Raw genomic sequence first — 21895 nt, 5'->3', positions numbered from 1 at the left:
GGGCGTATGTGATATTTCATTGTATAACTTAGGAAGCCTGTAGAACAGACAACGTTGAACTATTGACAGTCTAGGTCGTACTAAATGAAAAAGATGTGTTACAAGTTTGTCTGATGGAATTCGGAAATACAATTCTTAGAGTAACGTTTCGGATCTGAACTGGCCATGCGAGAATTTGTAGAGATACTTGAAATCACTGATTTTATGACGAGTGTCAGGTAGTTGAATATTTAGTGTTCGTAACAGTTGTGCGAGGTACTCTGAAACGTACTATTGCCAGGAAGAAGTTGAGAACTGAGTTTAGCCGGGATAGGTTTGTAGGAGCTGCCATTGTCCAGATAGGTGAACAATATTCCAATTTAGGAGAAATTATTGCCTTGTAGAATGCCGCTAAGGAAGACAGGTTCCTTACCTCTGTTAATCTGTACAAAAGTAATAGAAGACGCATCGATTGTTTAGTGATAGCGTTTAATTGTTCTGTAAAAGTTAGTTTTGTGTCCAAGATCTCCAAGATCTTTATGTCTATTAACTCGTGATGGGTGAACCATTTATGTTGTATGAGGTGTGTACAATATTTTTCTTTAGGGATACTGTTATGGATCTACTCTTATCGGGACTTACTTTTAAGAGCCATGTTTTACACCAAGAGGAAAAATTATCTATGTCGTTTTGAAGCAGGGTTAGCCCAAGTGGGAACAGCCCGAAAAAACCCGGTGGGTTTTTTCGGGTTGGACCCACCTGAAAAAACCCACCTGGGTTTTTGAGCTTTTTGTTAATATATTATTGCTACAACTAAGTTGATCACATTGAAACTAAATTTTATCAAATTCTGGACTTTCCTCGAGCGAATTAAATGCTTTCACGTTAAGGTATACAACAACATTCTACGTAAGACCTTTATAAAGTTCTGAATGCGCTGAATAAATAAATAAAAAAAAAAAAACTTAGCTTGAGATAATTATATAACAAATAAATGTATTGATTATGCTTATAGCCTATTTGAAAAAAATGCAATTTTATATTTTAGAAAATACTTTCCGTAAATAGTGTGCTCGCCGACTCGGCTATGCCGAGGGACGTTATCTCTCATAGGGGAGACCGGGGCACATTGTCACAATTTTCACGTTTTATTTTCTTGTAATGCTCGTGTAAGGCCGAAAATTATAATTTTTAGTATACACATACATTGTTATCTTGTGCATAACATATATTTCTCTGTCCAGTGTAACTCGCTCTGAACTGGACTTATGGACTATGTTTTATGATCAATACAGTTGTGACGATGTACCCCATATGCAGGGTAAGTTGTCACAATATATGGGGCAAATTGTCACATGTTATTCTTGTGGCACTTTCCAGAAATTGGTAGATATTATTATTGCAACTATTACTAATGCAAAAAGACTGTAAATGTTACCAGCATTAAATACTTAGCGTCTGAAAGAGAATCAAAACATAATTAAATGAAAGGGGAAACTATATTAGTTAAATAGGAAAGAAAGTAGGAGGACCTGGAGCTTATATTTTCTCAACCTAAAAGATTTATTGTTACATCAAGCTTTGTAGGAAAACCAAAACTGCCATAAAAACAGAACTAACTCATAGCTAAGAAATCAAAACTACAAACTGAAAGGTCATAACCAAATGACGAAATTATCAAATCATAGCCTACGTCTCCAATAGGCCTTCACAAAATTAGCCAATTGCATTTAAGTTGTTTCCGATTGTAGTTTATGAATTGCAAAGAATTCCTCTGATAGGACTACTGTATAGCTAGAAGAGGAGTAAGTATTATTACGAAATTTAGTTGCGTGTTATAAGTACGCATCGCAAACTAGTTTGAAAATGTTTATTCTTTTGCTTCTACAAACTACCATACCTGGAGGTCATCGTTCCCTCAGTTTTCGTAGGCCCATTCCGTACATCGAATGCACTGAATCCACTTCTCGCTACATGTACTCGCACTGTATGGATCGCCATAAACTAAACACAATGTATCGTCGTCCTCTGAGAAAGAATCGTAATCTTCTTTGGACCTTCGTTGACATTGTTTATAGGTGCAAAACTATTTGCTTGGGGAGTTCTTATAGCAAGAGCATCATATCTTTTCAGAAATACGAGATACCAGTCTGGGCCAGCAAAGGCCTTTTCATTCCACAATTCTGGGCATTTCAATCCTAGCGCTTTTGCATAATTGTAAGCCAATTCGCGAACCTCTTTTGTAGTGAGTTTACATTACATGCGCGAAGCTTGTTTTGGTGTGATACTAGCAATTCTTCCTAGTATTACGAAGAGTAACTTAATGTAAATGAGCATTAGCCGAACTATAGTTCACCATCTGTAACACGTGCACAAAATCTTGTCAATGTTCTGTAATGGACATGAAATTCTTTAGCAGCTTTAGGCCCAAGTATTGATATGGGGTTGTTATTTCTTTTCATAGCTCTTGCTGCAACCAGTCGATCTTCCATTGGTGGTGCTTTCCTCTCTGTCTTTCTTTTGTATATTTTCACCGTCTGCGAAACAGAGATAACCCTATCGTTTGTATCATACATAACACACAGTGGGGCACATTGTCACAGTGACAACATGCCCCGTCTTATTTGTGACAACTTGCCCCACGCGTCGCCATTACTCTTTTTCCAAAATATCTATACCAAACGACAGGATTAGGCGCATTGAAAGTAGTACATTATGAAGCTCTATTTGTAACCTACATAACACACACAAAAATATTCGCTTCTACTGCTTTCACGAACACACAAAACAGCAATGTCAGGACCCGGAAAATTTACATTCCGGCAATGAAAACAGACAAAGGTCAACGGACGCAGTACCGTTGTTCCCGCGTATCTCCGAACGTGTACAGTTAGTAGTGACATCTAGTAAGTAAACAAGAAAGCAGCACCGGCGCGCTAATGTTTTCGTTTTTTTCAGAATTGCTACTGTGACAACGTGCCCTTGTGACAATGTGCTCCGGTCTCCCCTACGTTTGACGAGTTTAAAGCCATATGTGCCTGTACTACCAGTAAATATGTAGTGCATTAGTAAAACTATTAGTATTATTTCTTACCTTTGATGGTAGCACAAGTATTCTTCAGTAAAATTTAGTTTTCCAACAATAACAGTTTAGTTCAGTTATTTGGCGGTACTCGTCAAATAAGCATTCTTTAGAATCAACAACAATAGCGTAAAAATTCTTGTCAAATTTAAGAAACTTAATGTTCAGAGCCGAAAACTACGTAACACTTAGTACTTCAAGTTCTGAATTCAAACTTCCGTACTAGTGGAAGTTTCGATGTACAGTAAAGAAAGCTGCATTTTCGAGGGAAAAAAAAGTCGCGAAAGAAATGCTCGGGAAATTCCCGCAATTGAACGCACAAAGCATCGGAACTGAACAATAAAACTATTTATTTTACGCTGGAAGATATTTAATTTCATTTAAGACATTTTGAAACATTTACTTTATAAAATATGAATTATATCTTTGTTAATTGTTTTAAATTAATTTTCTGGAAAGAAACGTCTTGCAGCAAATGCTCGGGAATTTCACCTAATTGAACGCACAAAATATCGAAAGTGACCTTTAAATAAAACCATTTATTTTACGCTGTTAAATTAATATATTTGCTGTTCATATTTGACAAACGTCACTGAGGCTTCTGGGATGATTCGATCTACATTTGTTCGTTTGTCTGCCTGTACCACACAAACTACAGGGTACCACCTTCGATGTTTTAAGTTTAAATTTTCAGGGTACAAGCACGAGACACACTAAATTTCCAGTATAGATTATGGCGGCATACCAAAGTACAATTTCAAAATGGTGGCTTTTAAAAAAAAATAGCAGGTATCCACGCTACAAAGTGCAATTTTCGGTCTTTTGAGTTGAAATTTTTAGAATATAAGCACGAGACACATAAAATTAGCTGTATATATTTTGGCGGCGATCTAACGTAAAATTTCAAAATGGCGGCCATTTTTTCAAAACAGCAGTGAATAGAAAATTGTTGCAAATTGTGACAATGATAATCTTGAAATATAAATCACATTTTAACACTTTTACCCCAAAGACATTGAAATATTTTGAAAAAACCCAATAAACCCGAAAAATCCCACATGGGCCCAGGTGGGTTGGGCTTTTTTTTTTTTAAAAAAAAAACGGGTTTTTTCAAACCCTGTTGTGAAGTAGGTCGGAAACTTCTGTACTGTTGACTTCCCTGAAGATTTTACAGTCATCTGCAAATAACAAGATTCTGCTGGAGATTGAGTTGAAGCAATTAGCCAGGTCATCCATATACAATTTGAAAAAGAGTGAACCAAGTGCACTACCCTGTGCTACTCCGGATGTTACAGGCAGCGGATTAGAAATTGATCCCGCCAAGACGACTCTCTGGGTGCAACCTTGTAGGTAGCTAGTCAATAAGGATAAAAGTGGCCCATGAATACCGAATCTATTGGAGATTTTGTAAATTAGATAAGGATGGTTAATGGAATCGAAGGCTTTAGATAAATCGAAATAGATTGTGTCAAGTTGTGCATTGTTGGAGATACTATTTATAGCATGATTAAGCATGTTACTTAGGTTAGTAAGACAAGGGCTAATGGACACAAAGCCATGTTGGGCTATGTTAATACAGGGAGAGATAAATTTGATAAGTATGTGTTTGATAATTTTCTCGCAGACGATGCATATATTTGAAAGAAGCGAAATAGGCCTATAGGATGACACGTGATCTTTCGGTCCGGATTTATAGATGGGGAGACACGGGCTGTTTTCCAAGAAGAGGGAAAATATCCTTCTATCAAACACCTGTTAAAAATGAGCGAGAGCGGAAAAGAAATAATAGACGCTGTGGAACGCAGTAAGATCGAGCTTATATTGTCAGCGCCTGATGTTCTCTTGGGTAGGAGAGACAATAAGGGTATGTCTGAAAAATAGCTGGACTGGTGGCAATGATAATTTATTTCTATTTCAAACTACGAACTATATGGCGTTCTATTCAAGGTCCTCCCCTCTTAACTCTAACTCACTTCTCCGTCTCTGCAACGCTCTATGCACTGCTGGAAGGATTCTGCTGGGATATACCAAAACTCTTCCTCACGGCTTTTATGATGACCTCCATGCCTTCAAAATGGGCTCTCTTGATAATCCCCTTTTGATTAGGGGATAAATAAATACATAAGTAATAAAAATAATTACATGGGGAAAGAACTAGTATGTAGGGGTTTGGTCTAGAACAATAATGTTTTTCGCGGCTAGGAAATACCAAGACATCATATTACATGATTAAATATTCAACCTACCCCTACTTCACCAATAACCAACATAACAGATTAAACCCGGTTATTTCTTAGACAGACTTCATACATACAGCGCGAAAACGCAAACGTATGGTAACTCCATCTTACAAAATAGAAAAGCATATAACGGTTATCGTTACTGAAAAACTATCAGTTTTCGAAACACCAGCGAAAGTAATATAGAAGTTTCTAAGCTTAAAGTTCCTCTATCAAAGTATAAACAAAAACTTTCTGATCAGATTAGTACTAACTAAAATAATGTCTGAGAGTCTCAACAATTCAACAGTGTCTTCCTCAGCCATTCAATGTAAAAACATCTTAGGATCTCAGATATATAACCGAAAGTGAAAGGCCTGACGTTCTCCTTATTTGTCTGTTGCTTCTCTGTTTCTCTTTTGAAGGTCACTTGTTTATCTTTTCTTCTTGCTAATACCTGCCAGACATATATCCGTCTCTCCCCCTTTCCTAATACATTCCAACATAACAAGATAACGTATTCCTGACTCAAACCACCAGGGTTGGCGAAAACCATGGTTTTTATTAAAAAATAAAAAAAAAAACGTTTTTTGGTTTAAACCAGTTTTTTTTTTTTTTTTTGTTTAAATAATTTGCTCTATATATTCATATCATATATGGACAGAAATAAGTTTGTTTCACCTTGATGTTATTATGCAACAACCGGGTTATGCTGGAAGGGGTCACATAAACTTAAAGCGGAATAAAAACCGCTTCTCGAGTTACATCCGAGAGAAATTGTCCTCCATTTGAACTCGAAACCAGGACTAATTGACCACTAATGCGATACGTCTGCCGATTCACTCACGAAGGAATCCTGATGAAAATACGTTGACTGATCTTTATATGCTTCTTAATATAACTGTCAAGAGTAATTTCAGAAGGAGGAAAAGATAAACAGTTGCACAAGTAAACCATTATACAGAATTACATATGGACAATTTCAAAGTAATACGGAGTACAGAAGAACTAATTTAGTTCAAGTTAGTTAACAACGACTTTTATTGGTCCAAATTAAAGAAATACTACGACTTAATTTGCATATCAGCAGGGTGGATTGATTTAAATCAGTCTGATTTAAATCACGATTTTAATCAAGATTTAAATCACTTGATTTTTTTAATAAAAATCGTTGATTTAAATCAAATTCCGAAATGAATTAATTTAAAGTGAAAGTAAGTAAAATCCCGTTTCTCTTCTGTTATTCCGATTATGGAAGATAATAATCATAATACAGTGAGACTCAAATGTGTGTAAGCACAGCATGAAACGAGTATCATGTGGGAACTATCAGGGAAAATCCCGTTTGAACGGGTTACGGGTGAACCCTGCTTTCTTCTCTTTGTAACACAGGGTTTTAAAATTTCTGTTTCAACGAGGAAATCACCATGGACATTTAAGATGAAAGCTCTTTTGTGTTCATGTCTATTTGTTTGTTTCCAGATAATAGGGGCGTATTTAGAGGGTTCGATCCCCTCTCCGAAACAAACAAACAAAAAAAAAAAAGATTTTAAAATTTTGGGCGAAATTTATGTACTAAATACATAGAAGTTCCTCGGGATCGTAATACGACAAATTTTGGATGCGTTAAAATATCGAATAATACCGGTACTTTTGATAAAGTGGATACTTGACCCCATTGCAGAACATGCCGAGATCTGCGATGTGATTGCAGAAAATTTGCCGTATCTGTGCAGGAAAAATTGTAAGAGGAAATAAAATAGCCAACAGAAAAGTATAAAAACGTGCCTGCTATGTATAGATGTCTTAAATGCACGGACAACTCGCATTTGAACTGTTCTTCACGTCACATAAAGCATATTTTTAACAATCACAAGTTTCTTCTTCTGGAACTGATCATCTTGATTTTTTTTTATTTTGGAATTCCTTCAGGGAATTCGTGTTATTATTTAGTTCAAAATCTCTTATCATCGCGAATTGTGTCGAGGAATTTGAAGCCTTAAAATATATAAAACGATAATTATGCCTGTTGTGCTGTGTGGTTGTGAAACATGGTCGCTTACGCTGAGGGAAGAACGCAGACTGAAAGTATTTGAGAATAAAATCCTGAAACGAATATTCGGAACCAAAAGGAACGGAAATGAGAAATGGCGAAAACTTCATGATGAGAAACTGCATAATTTATACCATTCACCAAACATTGTTAGGGTCATCAAATCTTGGAGGTTCAGGTGGGCAGGACTGTAGCGAGAATGGAAGAAAGTAGGAACGCTTTCAAAGTTTTAACTGGAAGTTCAATCGGAAAACGTCCATTAGGAAGACCTAGTCGCACATGGGAGGGCAATATTAAGATGGATCTCGCAGAAATAAGAACATAAAATAGAAACTGGATTCAGCTGACTAAGGATAGAAGTCAGGAGAGCTTTTGTGAACATGGCATTGAACCTCCGGGTTCCATAGGTCATAGAGTGAGTTAGTTAATTTTAGGCGAAATTTATGTACTTTATATGTATTTCGTGCCGCTAGCTTGTTCCAATTGTTTAAAAATATGCCCCTGCCAAATATCAGTAACTTTCGTGAAAAGAAAAGTGTCATGTTGATATACATTGCTGTACTTTTTCCTTAATGCTTAAGAAACATTGTTTGGGATTGAAATAGGTTAACGATTGGGATTTAATTCAAAATTAAAACCCAATACTTTCACTTAAATGACATAATTAACATTTAATACTAATTCCTAATGTTTTTTCTTCAGTTCGCGACTTGTATCATACGAAGAAAAAGATTTGATTTAAATCAAAAAAATCGATTTAAATCAAAAAAATCAACAAAAATGATTTTTTTGAAAAAAAATCATAATTTTTTTCCACCCTGCATATCAGTAAGAAAAGTGAACAAACATATGAATTATTTGAGTCCACTTTGGCTCAGACTCATTTATACATAAATAGATACCAAAGATACTTCTCATTTCACTAAATGTCTCTCGTGAGGTCTGTATGACCCCCTTCCCCTTCCCACACACAAAGTACGGCACTTCGATGTATTTTATCAATAGTAAACATTGAAACGAAACAAAATTTAGAATTTTTCTTTGATTGCAATTACATAACAATAATAACTACTACAAAAAAAATCACAAAGCAAACGTTTATAAACTTACATTTTTCGTATTTTGGTTTAAACCAGCCGACCCTGCAAACTACATACAAATTTCATAAAAACAGCAATAACAATATACACAAATAAATCTAGATCTGTACTTGCAACACTTCGATTTGTTCCAAACTTAACTTCACAGCTCATGTGTCGATTTTTCCAGTACAAAAATTAAGCTGTCACTTCCTTCTTTCTTTATCCATTGTGTTCCTTTCCGTTTTCTTATCATTATCGTATTCTACCTTTCCAGTCCTAGCATCCCTCTCCAATCTAACCCCTAGCCAGCAGCCTCATATTATCGTCTCATTCTTTCTCTAAGTTCATTCTTTGATTCCCCCAATGTATTTCATAGTAAAATTCTTGCACTTCACCTTCTTCACACGTAACCCTCTTTCTTCTATTACTCATCTTCTTAACCACCTCTATAACTCTTCTTCCTCCATTACTAACTCTTCTTAAGCTCTTCAGCACTTCTGTCTTCTTTGCAATGCTCTCTACCCCTTCAAACGAGCTTTTCTTCAGCTCTTTAGCACTTCTTCTTCTCTTTCTTTCTTTCTCCCCTCTCCTATCTTCTTTTCCTTAATTACTCTTTGTTATAATTGTTCCTCTCTAGTATGCTGGAACTTTTCTATTTCCCCCTTCCTTCTCTCTTCGGTACCTATTCTTCTATTCATTTCTCCATATTCCTTATGAAGTAAATTTTGGTACTCTTATCTACATAATTTTTTACATGGCAGTAAATTCCTGTCGCGCAATCTTTCCTATACCATCTTGTAGAAAAACGTCCATTTTCTCTCTCCATGGTCATATCCAAGAAGTTCGTAACACTGTCCTTTTCCACTTTTATTTCCAATCAAGATTATAAAAACTTCGTATAAATTATATGGATGAGTTCTTGAACACTATACATAGGTAAAGGGTTACATTCTGGATCCCTTGGATTGAACAGAACCAAATTCATGTTCTGTTAATAATAAGTACTTAAGATTTGTACCAACTACAAACAGGTACATATTTTATCTAATAAGAAAGATACATTTAATACCTTTTTATTCAATGTTACCTATATCCAACAATGATATGCTTGAAATTCTTGGTACGTAACCATCATTTCCTTCTTACACGAATACTCTTTGTACAAGTTTAAGTTCGATCACATGATCACTTTTCTTCAGCTGAAAGATTCCAGAATATAGACCTAACAATTTTACTTGTATACAGTGTTCAAGAACTTATCCATTCCAGCTCTATATAATTTTCCATCATCTATGAGTTGGGGGGAACTTCATAATGTGAAGTGATCAGCAGCTTAAGATTTTGATTTCCACTACACTAACGAATACGAAGCTAGCTTGTTGAAATTGTTTGTCGCTGTCTACATTATTATATGATCTTTCAAGGTAAAATCAATTAAACTTGCTTGTAACTCAAAATCAAATTTAGCACATTCGCGGTTTTGGCATTGGATCGACGATATGAGATGAAAAAGAGCATAATATGACAGTGTTTGAAATCCAGTGATATTAACTAAGGTAGGATGTGTATGCTGCTCTAATGGAGGGAAATAAATTTAGAACGAAAGCTAGTAAGAGGTAACTTGCATCTGAGATGAATGTGGTGAAATTGGGCACAACACTGGACGATATCCCGGCATAAATACTGAAAGTACATGAAAAAAGTTGTGTGTTCCATTTACCATTAGGATTAAAGAAAAAATATCGGGATGTTACACATAAATATATAATAAGGTAAAAGTAGGAAATGAAACGAGTCCTCTGTACCACATAATACTCAATAAGAAAGACATGATGAAAGGAAGTTCTGTGCGAAGGCAGTGTACAAACTGATAATGCAAGTGTCGCGAAGCTTTGCGACACACAATCCATTTGTTTTATACCGTATGATGTTTTTTTCACAATCATCATTTATGATTATACCCACTGTTGCTGACGCTCTTGCTCCCTACAGACGCACACTCTCGCTGCCGTTCGGGCCTCACTGCTGCGCTCCTACTCTGACTCAGTTCGTGCCTTAGAGTGGCCACCTAGCACAAATTGGTTTGTACTTAATGCACTGTAGTTCTTATGCCATACATCCCTACACTGTATTTATATTCAACCCTCGTGAAGTCAACGTGCCCTATTAACGGGGCCCTCCTTTAAGAAACACTTTCTAAGGCAGTAAGATTCAATAATGGTATCACTACCTTTGTAGCAGGAACTGTGGGTGGACAAAAACATTAGGAACCTTTGGATATCATGCATAAATTAAACATCTACAAACGTAATGCGATGCAGAAATGTTGGAAACTTGGTGTTGAGGAGGAAAAATGCCGCAGAGTAAGTTCAGAAATATAGAACCAGAACTAAACAATCCTAACTTAACATAACCTACTCCAAACTAAGGCTTAACATGCTGGATCTACTTTGCGGTACAAAGGGTGTGCACAGGTAATAAATCCGCAAACTATATGAATAAAAACAAAATGGCTAAACTGCCGCAGATGGCGGCCCCTGAATGAACGTACATGAACCTCTTTTCAGCGTTGTATCACTACTTGTTTGCTCTTTCTTCAATGATGACCATCAACTTTGAGTACCTTTTAGAATAAGAGTGCACTTTGAATAGAACAAGTGATTTTGGGTGTCATTTAGTTTCTCCTCCAGTCTTGCAAATATATCTCCAGTGTTGGTAGTTCACAAAACATAGCTGAGCGAACGAATGAGTTTAGAAGACCCGTAGGGTTCGATTTAGTATTGGCTGCTATGAATATTCTGTTGAAAGTGCAGTTTTGCCTCTTTTGGTTTCTCCCCCAATCTTGCATATATAAGATCTCCAGGGTTGGTTACTTCACACAATACAGCTGAGCGAGCGAAGGGGCTTAGAAGCCCGCAAACTCGTTGTTTTCTACCTTTACCACAATTTAGATAAAAACCAGGTACTCAGTTTCGAAATGCCATCCTTCACTTCTTTCGGGTTAACTGCTCTATCACCGGACCAATTTTACGAAATTTCCCGGGTCAATTGGAGAATTTATTTAAGCTTATGAGGAAGAGTGATTGTATTTGCTGGTTGTTTTTGATTTTGTAAGCGCCACTGCATGTGGAGGCGGATGGACTATTTCGCGCAGAAGTACACTTGTTTTACTACATGGATCCATAGATTGTAAAATGTACAGAAAAATTTGAGTAAGTCTTTAATCTGCCCATTTCATATCGAGAACAGAACCCAACCAACCCCTGCGGGGCTTCTAACCCGTTCCTACTACTACTACTACTACCCCTACTCCTCCTCCGATTACTACTACTTATACTATGGATCCGTATAGGAAAACTGCACATCTAATAACAGAATCTAAAGTAACTGTAATCCAAACAAAGGAATATGATTAGTACGAGGGGTCCAGAAGCACGTAAAAAACACAAAATTTACAGGAAATTTACAGTACTTAGACGTAACATAACGTAACCAAATCTAACCTGAACTAACCTAATATTAGTAGAAATAAGCGAAAATTCATCATTTTTTTGGAAAATTATGCGTGACCCCTAAACTAATATAACATAAACTAAACTAAACTAAACTAATGTAACCTAAACTAACCTAATCTACCCTAAACTAAGCGAATGTGAAAAGAAATTACCAAAATTGTAACATTTTTTTAGAGAAAAGAACTGGACCCCTTCTGCTAAAGATAGGCCCAGACAAATACAACCGAATGCAGTAGAAATATATTTTGGTCCACTTTTTCGATTTTCAAATTGGTCAGGCGATACAGCAGTAATGCCCTTTTTTCTTATTGTCATGCTGGCATTTCGTCTGATTCTGTTTATTTTCCCATAAATATTGTATTTCGGGGCCGCCATCTGCGGAAGTTAACTCAAAATATTTAATGCAGCTGTACTATGTATTGCTACATGCAGAACTTCGAAATGCAGCACCAGAATACTTCTTCATTTATAAACTACTTGTTTCAATAACATTAAACTCAGAACATTATATCACATTTTTTCATATCTTGTCCACAGTATATTTGGCAGATATAGAAAATATATGAATTATAAATGTTCCAAATGACTTTTTAATATCTTCTTATAAACTTAGCTATATTTCATTGCATATTTTCTATAGAGATAATTTCAAATTTTCTATTAGCAAAACGATCGACTTAACAAAACTATCTCCAAACAAATTACGAATTTTCCATTTTTGTCCACTTGTCTCATAGGCAACGCATTTGAATGTACGCACACTTACGTGTTTTTGTTTTCTTACCTTACATAGTTGCTGTCCCGGTGAGAGTTCTTCAAATGGGTGCCTTGAGAAACACCTTGAACAAGCAAATAGAGCTGACATGTTATTAAAGAATTCACTTTACTACTACACAAAAAGTAAATAAACAAAAAATTGAATTCACTAGCTCACAAACATCCGGCAAGAAACCACCATATTAGTAATGACGTTATTGAGCTCTCACCAATAAGAATACAGAACACAATAATGCCCGGATGATGTAAGGGAATATGGCTACTGCTGCTATTATTTAAATTGTCAACAAGCTTGTTTTCTTCAGTTACGCTGAAAAAGACAGTAATATCGTGATGTAAATTGTGTCTTCACTTTCCTGATACTGACAAGTTATTAATATTATAAGATAGATGTTTCATTGTATCATTTGAAGTTCAAAATCAGAAAAGTAAGTATTTATATATACGAACCGGTAGCTAGTGTATACCAAGTCCTTAGTTACTATAAAAGTTACGCTGTCAACAGTTTTGCGACCATATAAATAATTGAAATAGTATTTAACACGCAGCAAAATAATATTAATTTCGTAAACAAAGCGTTGCTCTGTTATGAAGAAATGACACTGAATCATAAGAACACATGAGTATTTCAATTTCAGGCTCGAATTACCAATTGCATTAACATGCATGAACTATTTTTGGCAATATTTATTCAAGGGAAATTGTAGTTGCAGGTATAGAATGTAGCTCAAAATTTAGAAATGATACGCCTAAAATTATCCCTTTACAGATAAGACCTGTGTACAAGCGTCTAATTTATGTGCGCGATGTAAAAGTTCGTGGCCCCGCATAGCGTAGTCTAACAATCTCCCAATTTTTGCGAGTAGTACGGGTTCGATCACCAGTAGGGACACTGAGTCGAGAAGGTTAAGAGCTTTCTCAAGCCAAATATCCTGAGTAAGGTTTTTCGTGAGTTTTCCTCGGTTATAGTTAAGGAGCCGTACTTCCCATTTAGGGAAGGACGAGAGACGCCATACTTTCAGGAATTGTTCATTGACTATCTAGGATGTTAAAAAGTACGTGATGGGCTTAACGGCATAGCTCCCGATAAAATATGAATAAATAAGAGTTCCCTAGAAATATGAATAAATAAGAGTTACTGCTGTATCGCCGGACCAATTTTATAAAATTTACCAGATGAATTGGAGAATTTAGGTGGTTTGTGAGGAAGAGTGAGTGAAAGTAGAGTGAGAGGAATAGTTGAAGTTAAGAAATACTTTTTGTTGTTCGTTGTTTTTGATTATCTAATTGGCACTATACATGGGGGCAGAAGAGAATATTTGGCGGAAACGTATACTTGTTATAATTTATGGGAAAGGCAATGTGGAAATGGTGCGTAAATGACAAGATTGTGTCATATCGTGTTCTTTATCGAGTTATACATGAATTTTATGACAAAAAGTGTTTTCCCCCTATCTGCATTTGTGAGTATACCTACCGTCGCTGACACGCCTGCTTCCTACTGAGGCACACTCTCATACCGCTCGAGACCCCTGCTGTGCTACTGGCTGACTCGGTTAGATAGCTAATATTCCTACTTGTAGTGGCCACCTAGCACAACTTGGTTCACGCCATATGTCCACACTATTTCGAACAATAATCACTGCCAAGTGAGCCGGGAGCACTACCTAGTATTTTCGAGAAGCTAAATAGCTAATGTTTCTTTTTTCTTCGATTTTCGTGTGATCCGGCGATACAGCAGTAATGCCATAAATAAACTAAGTTGTAGGTACAGTATAATCTCTCAAATTTAAGAAATGAAAGAAAAAACTTTGTTTTTATTTTCTAAGACATTCAGGTTTGTTAATACCGTGGGGCATGCCCAAATGATTATGATAATATGCGTACAAACTGATGTGCTTTCCCTTACGGGTATAAATACATGTCCTAGCGTGCACCATAAAAACAACTGTGCAAAAAACACAAAACAACTTGTACTGAGTGGTCACTAATAGCAAAAATGTTATCTAACTGCGTCAGGGCAAGAGACAGCAGAGGGCCAGTGCAATGAACCTCCGTAGGGAGCAGGCGGGTCAGCATCGCAGGATGTATCCATAAACAGGGATAGTTAAAAAATACACCACCTAGATGTCATAAAATCATATAGGTTAGAGCACTTGAATGATTTCACACTAGAACCGGTAACTCTAGGCTTGCAAACATAATATATAGATCTTCTAAATTGCACAGAAATACTCCGCCAGTATAAATTGGTATGTTATACAATCGTCTTCGTATGCACTCACTCATTTAAACCGTAATATAGCACTTGTAATAGTTTGACACTAGTAATGTTACACTTGTAAACATGAAAATGGTTTCCTATAGTGCAGAAGTTGTCCGACAGTGGAAATTAATATTCAAAACCCTAGTCTTCCATATACATTCAGTTGTTTTCACCATAAAATAATAATAATAATAATAGTTATTATTATTATTATTATGTTGGACGGAGTAATCTGCATCTGTACCTAAGTAAATAAGTAAAAACTCCTGTCCTTCCCGGGAGTTAGCCTGGTCTACTCTTGTATGAAGTGAATGTGGGGATAGTAGCAAGATTGAGGAGACCAAACTAAACTAAGAGAGATATCTGTAATTTCTCTCTCAACATGCCCCTGAAAGTTAGGCAAGATGTGTAACATGAAATCCAAGAATAATTTAGTTGTACCAATCACTATGATTTCCGCCAACTTGGCTACTGGAGAACTGCTGTCTTCTCCCAGAACACTTTTCGTCTGGCTACTCCATTTAGACCGACTAAGGTAGGTCTCATAGTTTCGGAATTACAGACCTTTAAAGTTCATTTTTTTCATGTTTTCGGCAGCGTATAACTCCGCAAGGAAGCACTTGTGCACCCAGGTTGGTCAATACTTTTTGTCTCATCCTGGTGTGAGGAACCACCTCCCAAATGTTGTCATTGTTGTTTAAAAATACCCTGCGTTTGCACACGGCAACGATAATATCGGTGGAACCACCGATAATGTCGGCGGTGAAATCGACTTCAATGTATTCAAATCGTAGCTTGCACACGCCACCGATATTATCGGCAGATGCTGTCGGCGGTATCGTTGACACCGATTTCGTCGGGGGCAATGTTTTCTTATGATTGGATGCACACGCCACCGATAATGTCGGCCGACCAGCGGGTTAGATGAAGAGAGCGAGTGACAAGGCACTGTGTATTTTTGTTTCATTTCTTGTCTTTGGAATTTTGTTGTTTCCATTTTTTCTATTACAATTGTATATTATTATTATTATTATTATCTTGTCCTATAAACAACTTTCGGAACAGCTTATTATTTTTTACAGTCTCTGTTTTGGAGTAGGTAATTCCCTTTATTAAATAAATATAAAATGTGGGAAGTCTGAAGAGTACTGGTTTCCCTCTAAATAGCTATTACCAAATAGAATATAGGAAATTTAGATAACCAATTTCTTGATTATTTTCCACTTTTTTTTTTTAAATTTGTTTTAGTTCTTTCTCTCTCTCACACACACACACTCTTTGATGATATATTTTTTAATCTATTAATGCTTTTAAATTTTAATACATTCTGGAAATTAATTTAAGCGTAATTTTCAAAGTTTGATACACTGTGAACATAAGCATATGGAAAAAATCCTGATTATTGTTACTTTTATTTTCATCAGAATTGTGTGCAGATCACTTTTCCCGGTTCCACTCAATAAGCAATGATTGAATAGAGTATTTGTTGACAAGTCAAAGTAGAATTATTATTATTTTGAAACGAAACCAGCACAATCAAACACTCTTTCCAAAGCTCCAAGGACAAGTTACTCATTTGGCATTTTCTTGATTGTGATCTCAACAATAGGGATGTGCCTTCATGCTTCACTTGTTGCAGATTTTTTTTCTCATTTCCAAAACTATCCCAAATCCCCCCTTTCTAAAAATAATTTGTGGAATGGCAATTGAAAACAAAGACCAAATTTATGTATTCAAGTTTTCCCTCTCCCCTTTGTACCGGGCTCGACCCTCTGATAGAGTTCTGCAGTTTAGCTACAGTGATTGAATGAAAAGGTTGTGTATTATTGCATTCGTATCTTTCTAGTTTTGCTTAGATTTTTAGAGATGGCAGGAATTTTTCCATTCGATATTTTAACCCTTATTGAACTTGTGGAATGTAGACCTTGCATATGGAATAAGATAACAGACTCTTTCAAGGACAGAATTGAAAAGCAAAAAGCATGGCGAAAAGTTTATGCAAGCCTTGTCCAGAATTTGAGTTCATGGACAAAAAGAAACGAGAAAGACAGGTATGTATGCAATAGCGCAAATCTGTCTTCAACATTGGGGGGGGGGAGATCGTTCCCATATTATATATATAACGATGTTCAAAATATTTCTGCAGTCGAGAAACAATGCCGTGGAGGATCAGGAGAGCAGAGTTGTCTTCAACATTAGGAGGCGGGCAGATTTGAGGCTTATTCTGAGTGGACATTAATTTCATCTCACTTTCCTTTCTGGCGATCGGACACAATCAAATTTCTCTCCCAAAAAACACATTTCAAATCGGATTATTGGGGGGGACAATCTCCCCAGTTCCAAGATTGGAGGGGACATGTCCCCTTCATCCCCCCGGGATTTGCGCCAGTGTATGTATGGAGCAATGTAAAACAGAATTACTAATTCGAATCTTATCATTTAATCTACTATGACATTAATGTTAATTGCATGGAAAACAAAATAACATACATACAATATGTAACAGTGTTCCAACAAAAATTAAAACTAATATAGTTTGCAATGTACCGCAGCATCAATTCTCATCGAAACGAAAATAATATGTTTACATCTATTTAAAACGGCACTGTTAAATCTAAACATGTTTAGGCATATGACTATTTTTTCTAAGTTTTGTACCGTCCTCCACACCTCTTCAGAACAGTTTTTGTAGTCCTTGTTTTAAAAAATAATTTTCCCAATTATTATTTTTTATTTGTTTTCATATATGGAGAAGATTTTTTGTGAGTCGCTTACTTCGCTCATCACCGGCAACGATATTGTCAGCGACGTGTGCAAAGTACGCCGACACCGACACCGATATTATCGGGGCTTCCTCCGATTTTATCGCTATCGTGTGCAAACACGCTTACTGTGGAGTGTTGGTGTGTTTACGTTGTAAGCAGATTGATTTTTAAGTTAGTAAACCAAGGGTAAAATTGTAACAGAACCAAACCGTAAAACGAGCGAAAGAATCGGGGAAGAGGAGGATTTAGTTATATTGGGAATTTTGTATAGGAGTGGAGCTTTCTAATGCCATACCTCCTCAAACGAGTGCGTCAGGCAGTATCGGAAGTCTCGATTTTTGCTCCCGTAACAGCAGAGAAAAAAATCTTGAATTCATTGAAGCCACTTTTATGCCTAAGTCACTGCTGCTTTTGTTTCGCATCCATATTTACTATTTTAATCCACCTTTCTTCGTAAAATGTAATGGTTTTACATGTATTACTCAGGAAGCATGCTATTCTATTTTAGGGATTCGTACATGAATTCGTGATTTATGTAGTTCTTCCATCAGGAGCAGAGTTGAAAAAAGAAAGATTTTTTTTTTAAAGTGTTCAAAATGTTTTAAACGTGTTTCAAAGCACACGAAAACAACATGTTTTAAATATTTTGAACAAACATTTCAAAATCGTGTAGTAGTTTATTTGTTAAGACTTTGTACACTTTACTTCCAACCAACCTTTTCATTTACTTTATCCTCGTTAAGACTACACTTGTTGGGGGCTCAGTGTTAGAACGTTCACCTCTGGTGCTTGCGGTCCTGGGTTCGATCCCGGCCCCCGCCAAGTGAACTTTGTGGTGCAAAACACCGTGTGCGTGGGTTTTCCCGTTTCCTCCCACTTTCTTCATTCCACCATTTCATTCATTACTCATCATCACCGTCTCCTTTAGCCTAACCGGCATAATCGTGGGACGTAAAACTCAAAGATTTCATTTCATTTTTTTTTTTTTTTTTTTTTTTTACACTTGTTGGGTACAGAATATTTCAGTATAGATCAGTAATTCTCAAGTTATTTCATATCACGAACCCCCTTTTATTACATCCTCTTGGTAGTGATTTTCATAAAGTGCTTTCTTGGTTGTAATAAACTTTTTATTTAGATTTTAAAATATACCTACTATGGAGATTTCACACCCTGTATTTATTTAACGTAATTATGCATCACTGACTATGACATTCGGAGCTTGACTTGTTAATCTTTCCCACGATGGAGCATACACAATATAATGTTAATGCCTTAAATTTATGAGCAGAGTGGTAGAAATTAGCCCTCCAGTTCCCCCGTTCCATCAACGCCCTTGTCTAGCGATTGTCCTATGAAACTCTAGCTCACCCTTTCACGTGGATTTTGTTTCATTTATTTCGGACTCTTGCCTACAAAGAGACTACGTTTGCTGAGCAAAAACTAACCTTTTTGAAAATGGATTTGGATCCTTTGCTCTCTGAATGCCCCATATCTAAAGATATTAAAAAAAAAAAAAAAAAAAAAAAAAACAAGTTGGAGCGAAATTTATCCTGCAACCCAAGTTTGTTCGAAACACATAAAATTAGTTTGTTTGGTTTGATTAATTGCAGTTTTGCATCAATAGCAAGATTATATGAGACAGGGCGTGTTTAATGTGGGATCCGAACACTGATTTTGAAATTTTACGTCGGATCCCAGTCAAAGTCGATACAGCAAATTCCGGACGTCTCGTGCCTCTACCGACAAAATTTAATGTTAAACGACCGAAAATTGCGCCCTGTAGCATGGTGCATACATATAGACAGACGAACAAATGTAGATCAAGTCATCCCAGGAGCCTCACTGACTTTCGGCAATGATGTAACAGTAAGTATCACGCTTTAAGGAATAGTTATGCGGGTGGTCCCTTCAATACAAGCTATGCCAAGGTGTAAACTTTTTAAGAAAATTTAGAACGGAGGTGGGGGATGGGAACAAAATATAATTTTCATAATATAATGAAAAAGGGATTGGTAAAATTAATTTTTAGCTGAAATTCCCTGTTCCATCTCAATTATATAACTCGCGCGAGAATCATCAGAAGCAATTTTCGGATCAACACCTACTATCCGTTTGGGTTTCCAGTGTTTTCACAGCATTGGATTTTTCATAATGATTTTTCATTTTTTGAACTAAACCGACCCTTTATTTCTTACACGTTTTGCAACGAGCTTGTATAGTCGTCGTTTTCTTATCTCATGGAGTTTGAGTTACATTAATAAATTTGTTCCAAATTATGTCCTTTTTTCTTTCCATGAAACTCATGTTAAACAATTCCAAGTTGTACGAAGACTGAGAACCAACATGTACTGAATCAACGAATGCCTGCGATATATTGATTTCAGAACCGTAATTTAACAAACCCTTTGTTTTTATTTTAATACGATACAAAAACTTGTTTCAATGATGATCCTTTTATTTTTTAATATCAATAAAGGAAAAGAGAGACGGATTGGATTATTGACCTACTGTAGCCACGAGAAATAACAATATTCGCACAGGAAGAAAATAGTCTTCTGAATGGGGAGCACTATTTGACAATTTTCTTTCTCTGGCAGTTTTCTTTTACAAAAGTAAAATAAAATAAAAATAAATATTTGTTTAAAACAAGTATTAAAATAATCACATGTTTAAAACTTGTATAAAAATTTATTTTAAACAAAACAAAATAACTCTGGTCAGGAGTGCACCTAGTACCGGTACCTCAAGAATTGTTTCTTATGGATGAAGTTCAATAGTTTCATTCCTGAATACATGTGGTGCAGATTTACTTTAGGCAGTTATGGGTGTAAATAAAGCGTCCAGGCATATTCCATAATGATTACAAGCAAGAACTCTTTATCTAACTGAGGCAAAGCAAGGCGTATTTGATAGGTCCACGTGGGAATGCGTCTGTAAGGAACAGGCATGTAAAGGGAGGGAATCACACTGTGTTCCTCATGTTACCACATGAATTACCTGTACGAGAGCTTTATCGTTGCGCGTCATGACTTAACACACTGCATTTACCAGTTCATTATTACTTTCTTATTGATTGTTACGTGTTTGGAAGCTTAGGTTTTCAATTACGTTTTTTTAACATTATGAGGGACGTCAGAGGTAAGAACTACATATATTTTGATTACTAATATATTCCCCTTTTCAAATAACTTTAGTTATTTCTTCTGCAAAATTTACAAATCTATAGTTCTGTGAACTAGGGTAGCACCGCGTAAGATTAAGATTGAACACTGTTAAGTCATTACTGAAATGATGCTAGAAACATAAAAATCCATTTTGGGTTTCTAGTGTATATCAAAGGTGTGTTAGCTACAGGGTTGGCAAAAACCATGGTGTTTATTTAAAAAACCCAGGTTTTTTTTTTGTTTTTTTGTTTGTTTGTTTAAACCTTTTTTTGTTTGTTTGTTTAAACCAGGTTTTTTTGATTTAAATAATTTGCTCTATGTATTTATATTACATATGGACAGAAATAAGTTTGTTTCGTCTTGCTGTTATTATGCAACAACAGGGATATGCTGGAAGGGGTCTTATAAGCTTAAAGCGGGATCCAAACAGCTTCCCGGCTTACATCCGAGAGAAATTGTCCTCCATTTAGACTCGAAACCGGGACTAATTGACCACAAATGCAATGAGTCTGCCGACTCATTAACGAAGGACTTCTGATAAGGTTCTGGTTCGCGTCTGATGAAACTGCTTTCTCCATTTTCTCGATCTGGTGCATCTTGTTTTATCTTCCAGTACCATCTCCAGTTTTTCAAATCATCGATGAACACAGTAACTAAACTATTTAAGTAACAGCAGAACTTCTATTACAAAATGAACAACCACGATTTATTTTGGTTTACTGAATTTATTAATGGTGGAAAATGAATTATTAATGATTACTGTCCTATTTTAAGGATCTAAAGTTTACAACAATTTTATTATACATACATACATATATATATATATATATATATATATTTAACATTACCGTTAAAAAATGCATAGTAGTATGATAAATACCTATAAATGATAAAAAATGGATGATAAATACCTTTTTTTGATAATAAAAAAACTGAAATGATATTTCACATACAGCTGGTTACTTTCTTCACACAAAATAATCTATTTTG

The 21895-nt window shown here is 35.9% G+C and overlaps 2 protein-coding genes across 5 annotated transcripts in view; one reads left to right on the top strand and one right to left on the bottom strand.

Moving 5' to 3' along the window:
• The window catches only part of LOC145686479 (protein FAM76A), a 223809-nt gene extending 210908 nt beyond the window's left edge, over positions 1 to 12901 (bottom strand). Inside the window, exon 1 of one of the 2 annotated variants that reach the window (XR_014131613.1) lies at positions 12715 to 12809. Coding sequence is in view for 1 of the 2 variants with exons in the window: in XM_081759826.1 (XP_081615952.1) it covers positions 12715 to 12795 (81 nt within the window). In the remaining variant the exon portion in view is untranslated. Of the gene's footprint in view, positions 1 to 12714 lie in introns of both variants that reach the window. The other variant, XM_081759826.1, reaches the window with a different exon arrangement.
• Positions 12894 to 21895, top strand: part of LOC145686475 (uncharacterized) — a 134857-nt gene continuing 125855 nt past the window's right edge. For all 3 annotated transcript variants that reach the window (XM_081759820.1, XM_081759821.1, XM_081759819.1), the window contains exon 1: positions 12894 to 13135. The gene's annotated coding sequence lies outside the window, so the exon portion shown is untranslated. The remainder of the gene's footprint in view (positions 13136 to 21895) is intronic.

This window comes from Thermobia domestica, chromosome 5, assembly GCF_964235325.1.
Source record: "Thermobia domestica chromosome 5, izTheDome1.hap1.1, whole genome shotgun sequence".
NCBI lineage: Eukaryota > Metazoa > Arthropoda > Insecta > Zygentoma > Lepismatidae > Thermobia > Thermobia domestica.
The sequence above is the reverse complement of the archived record's forward strand: the minus strand, read 5'-3'. Positions and strand labels throughout refer to the sequence as shown.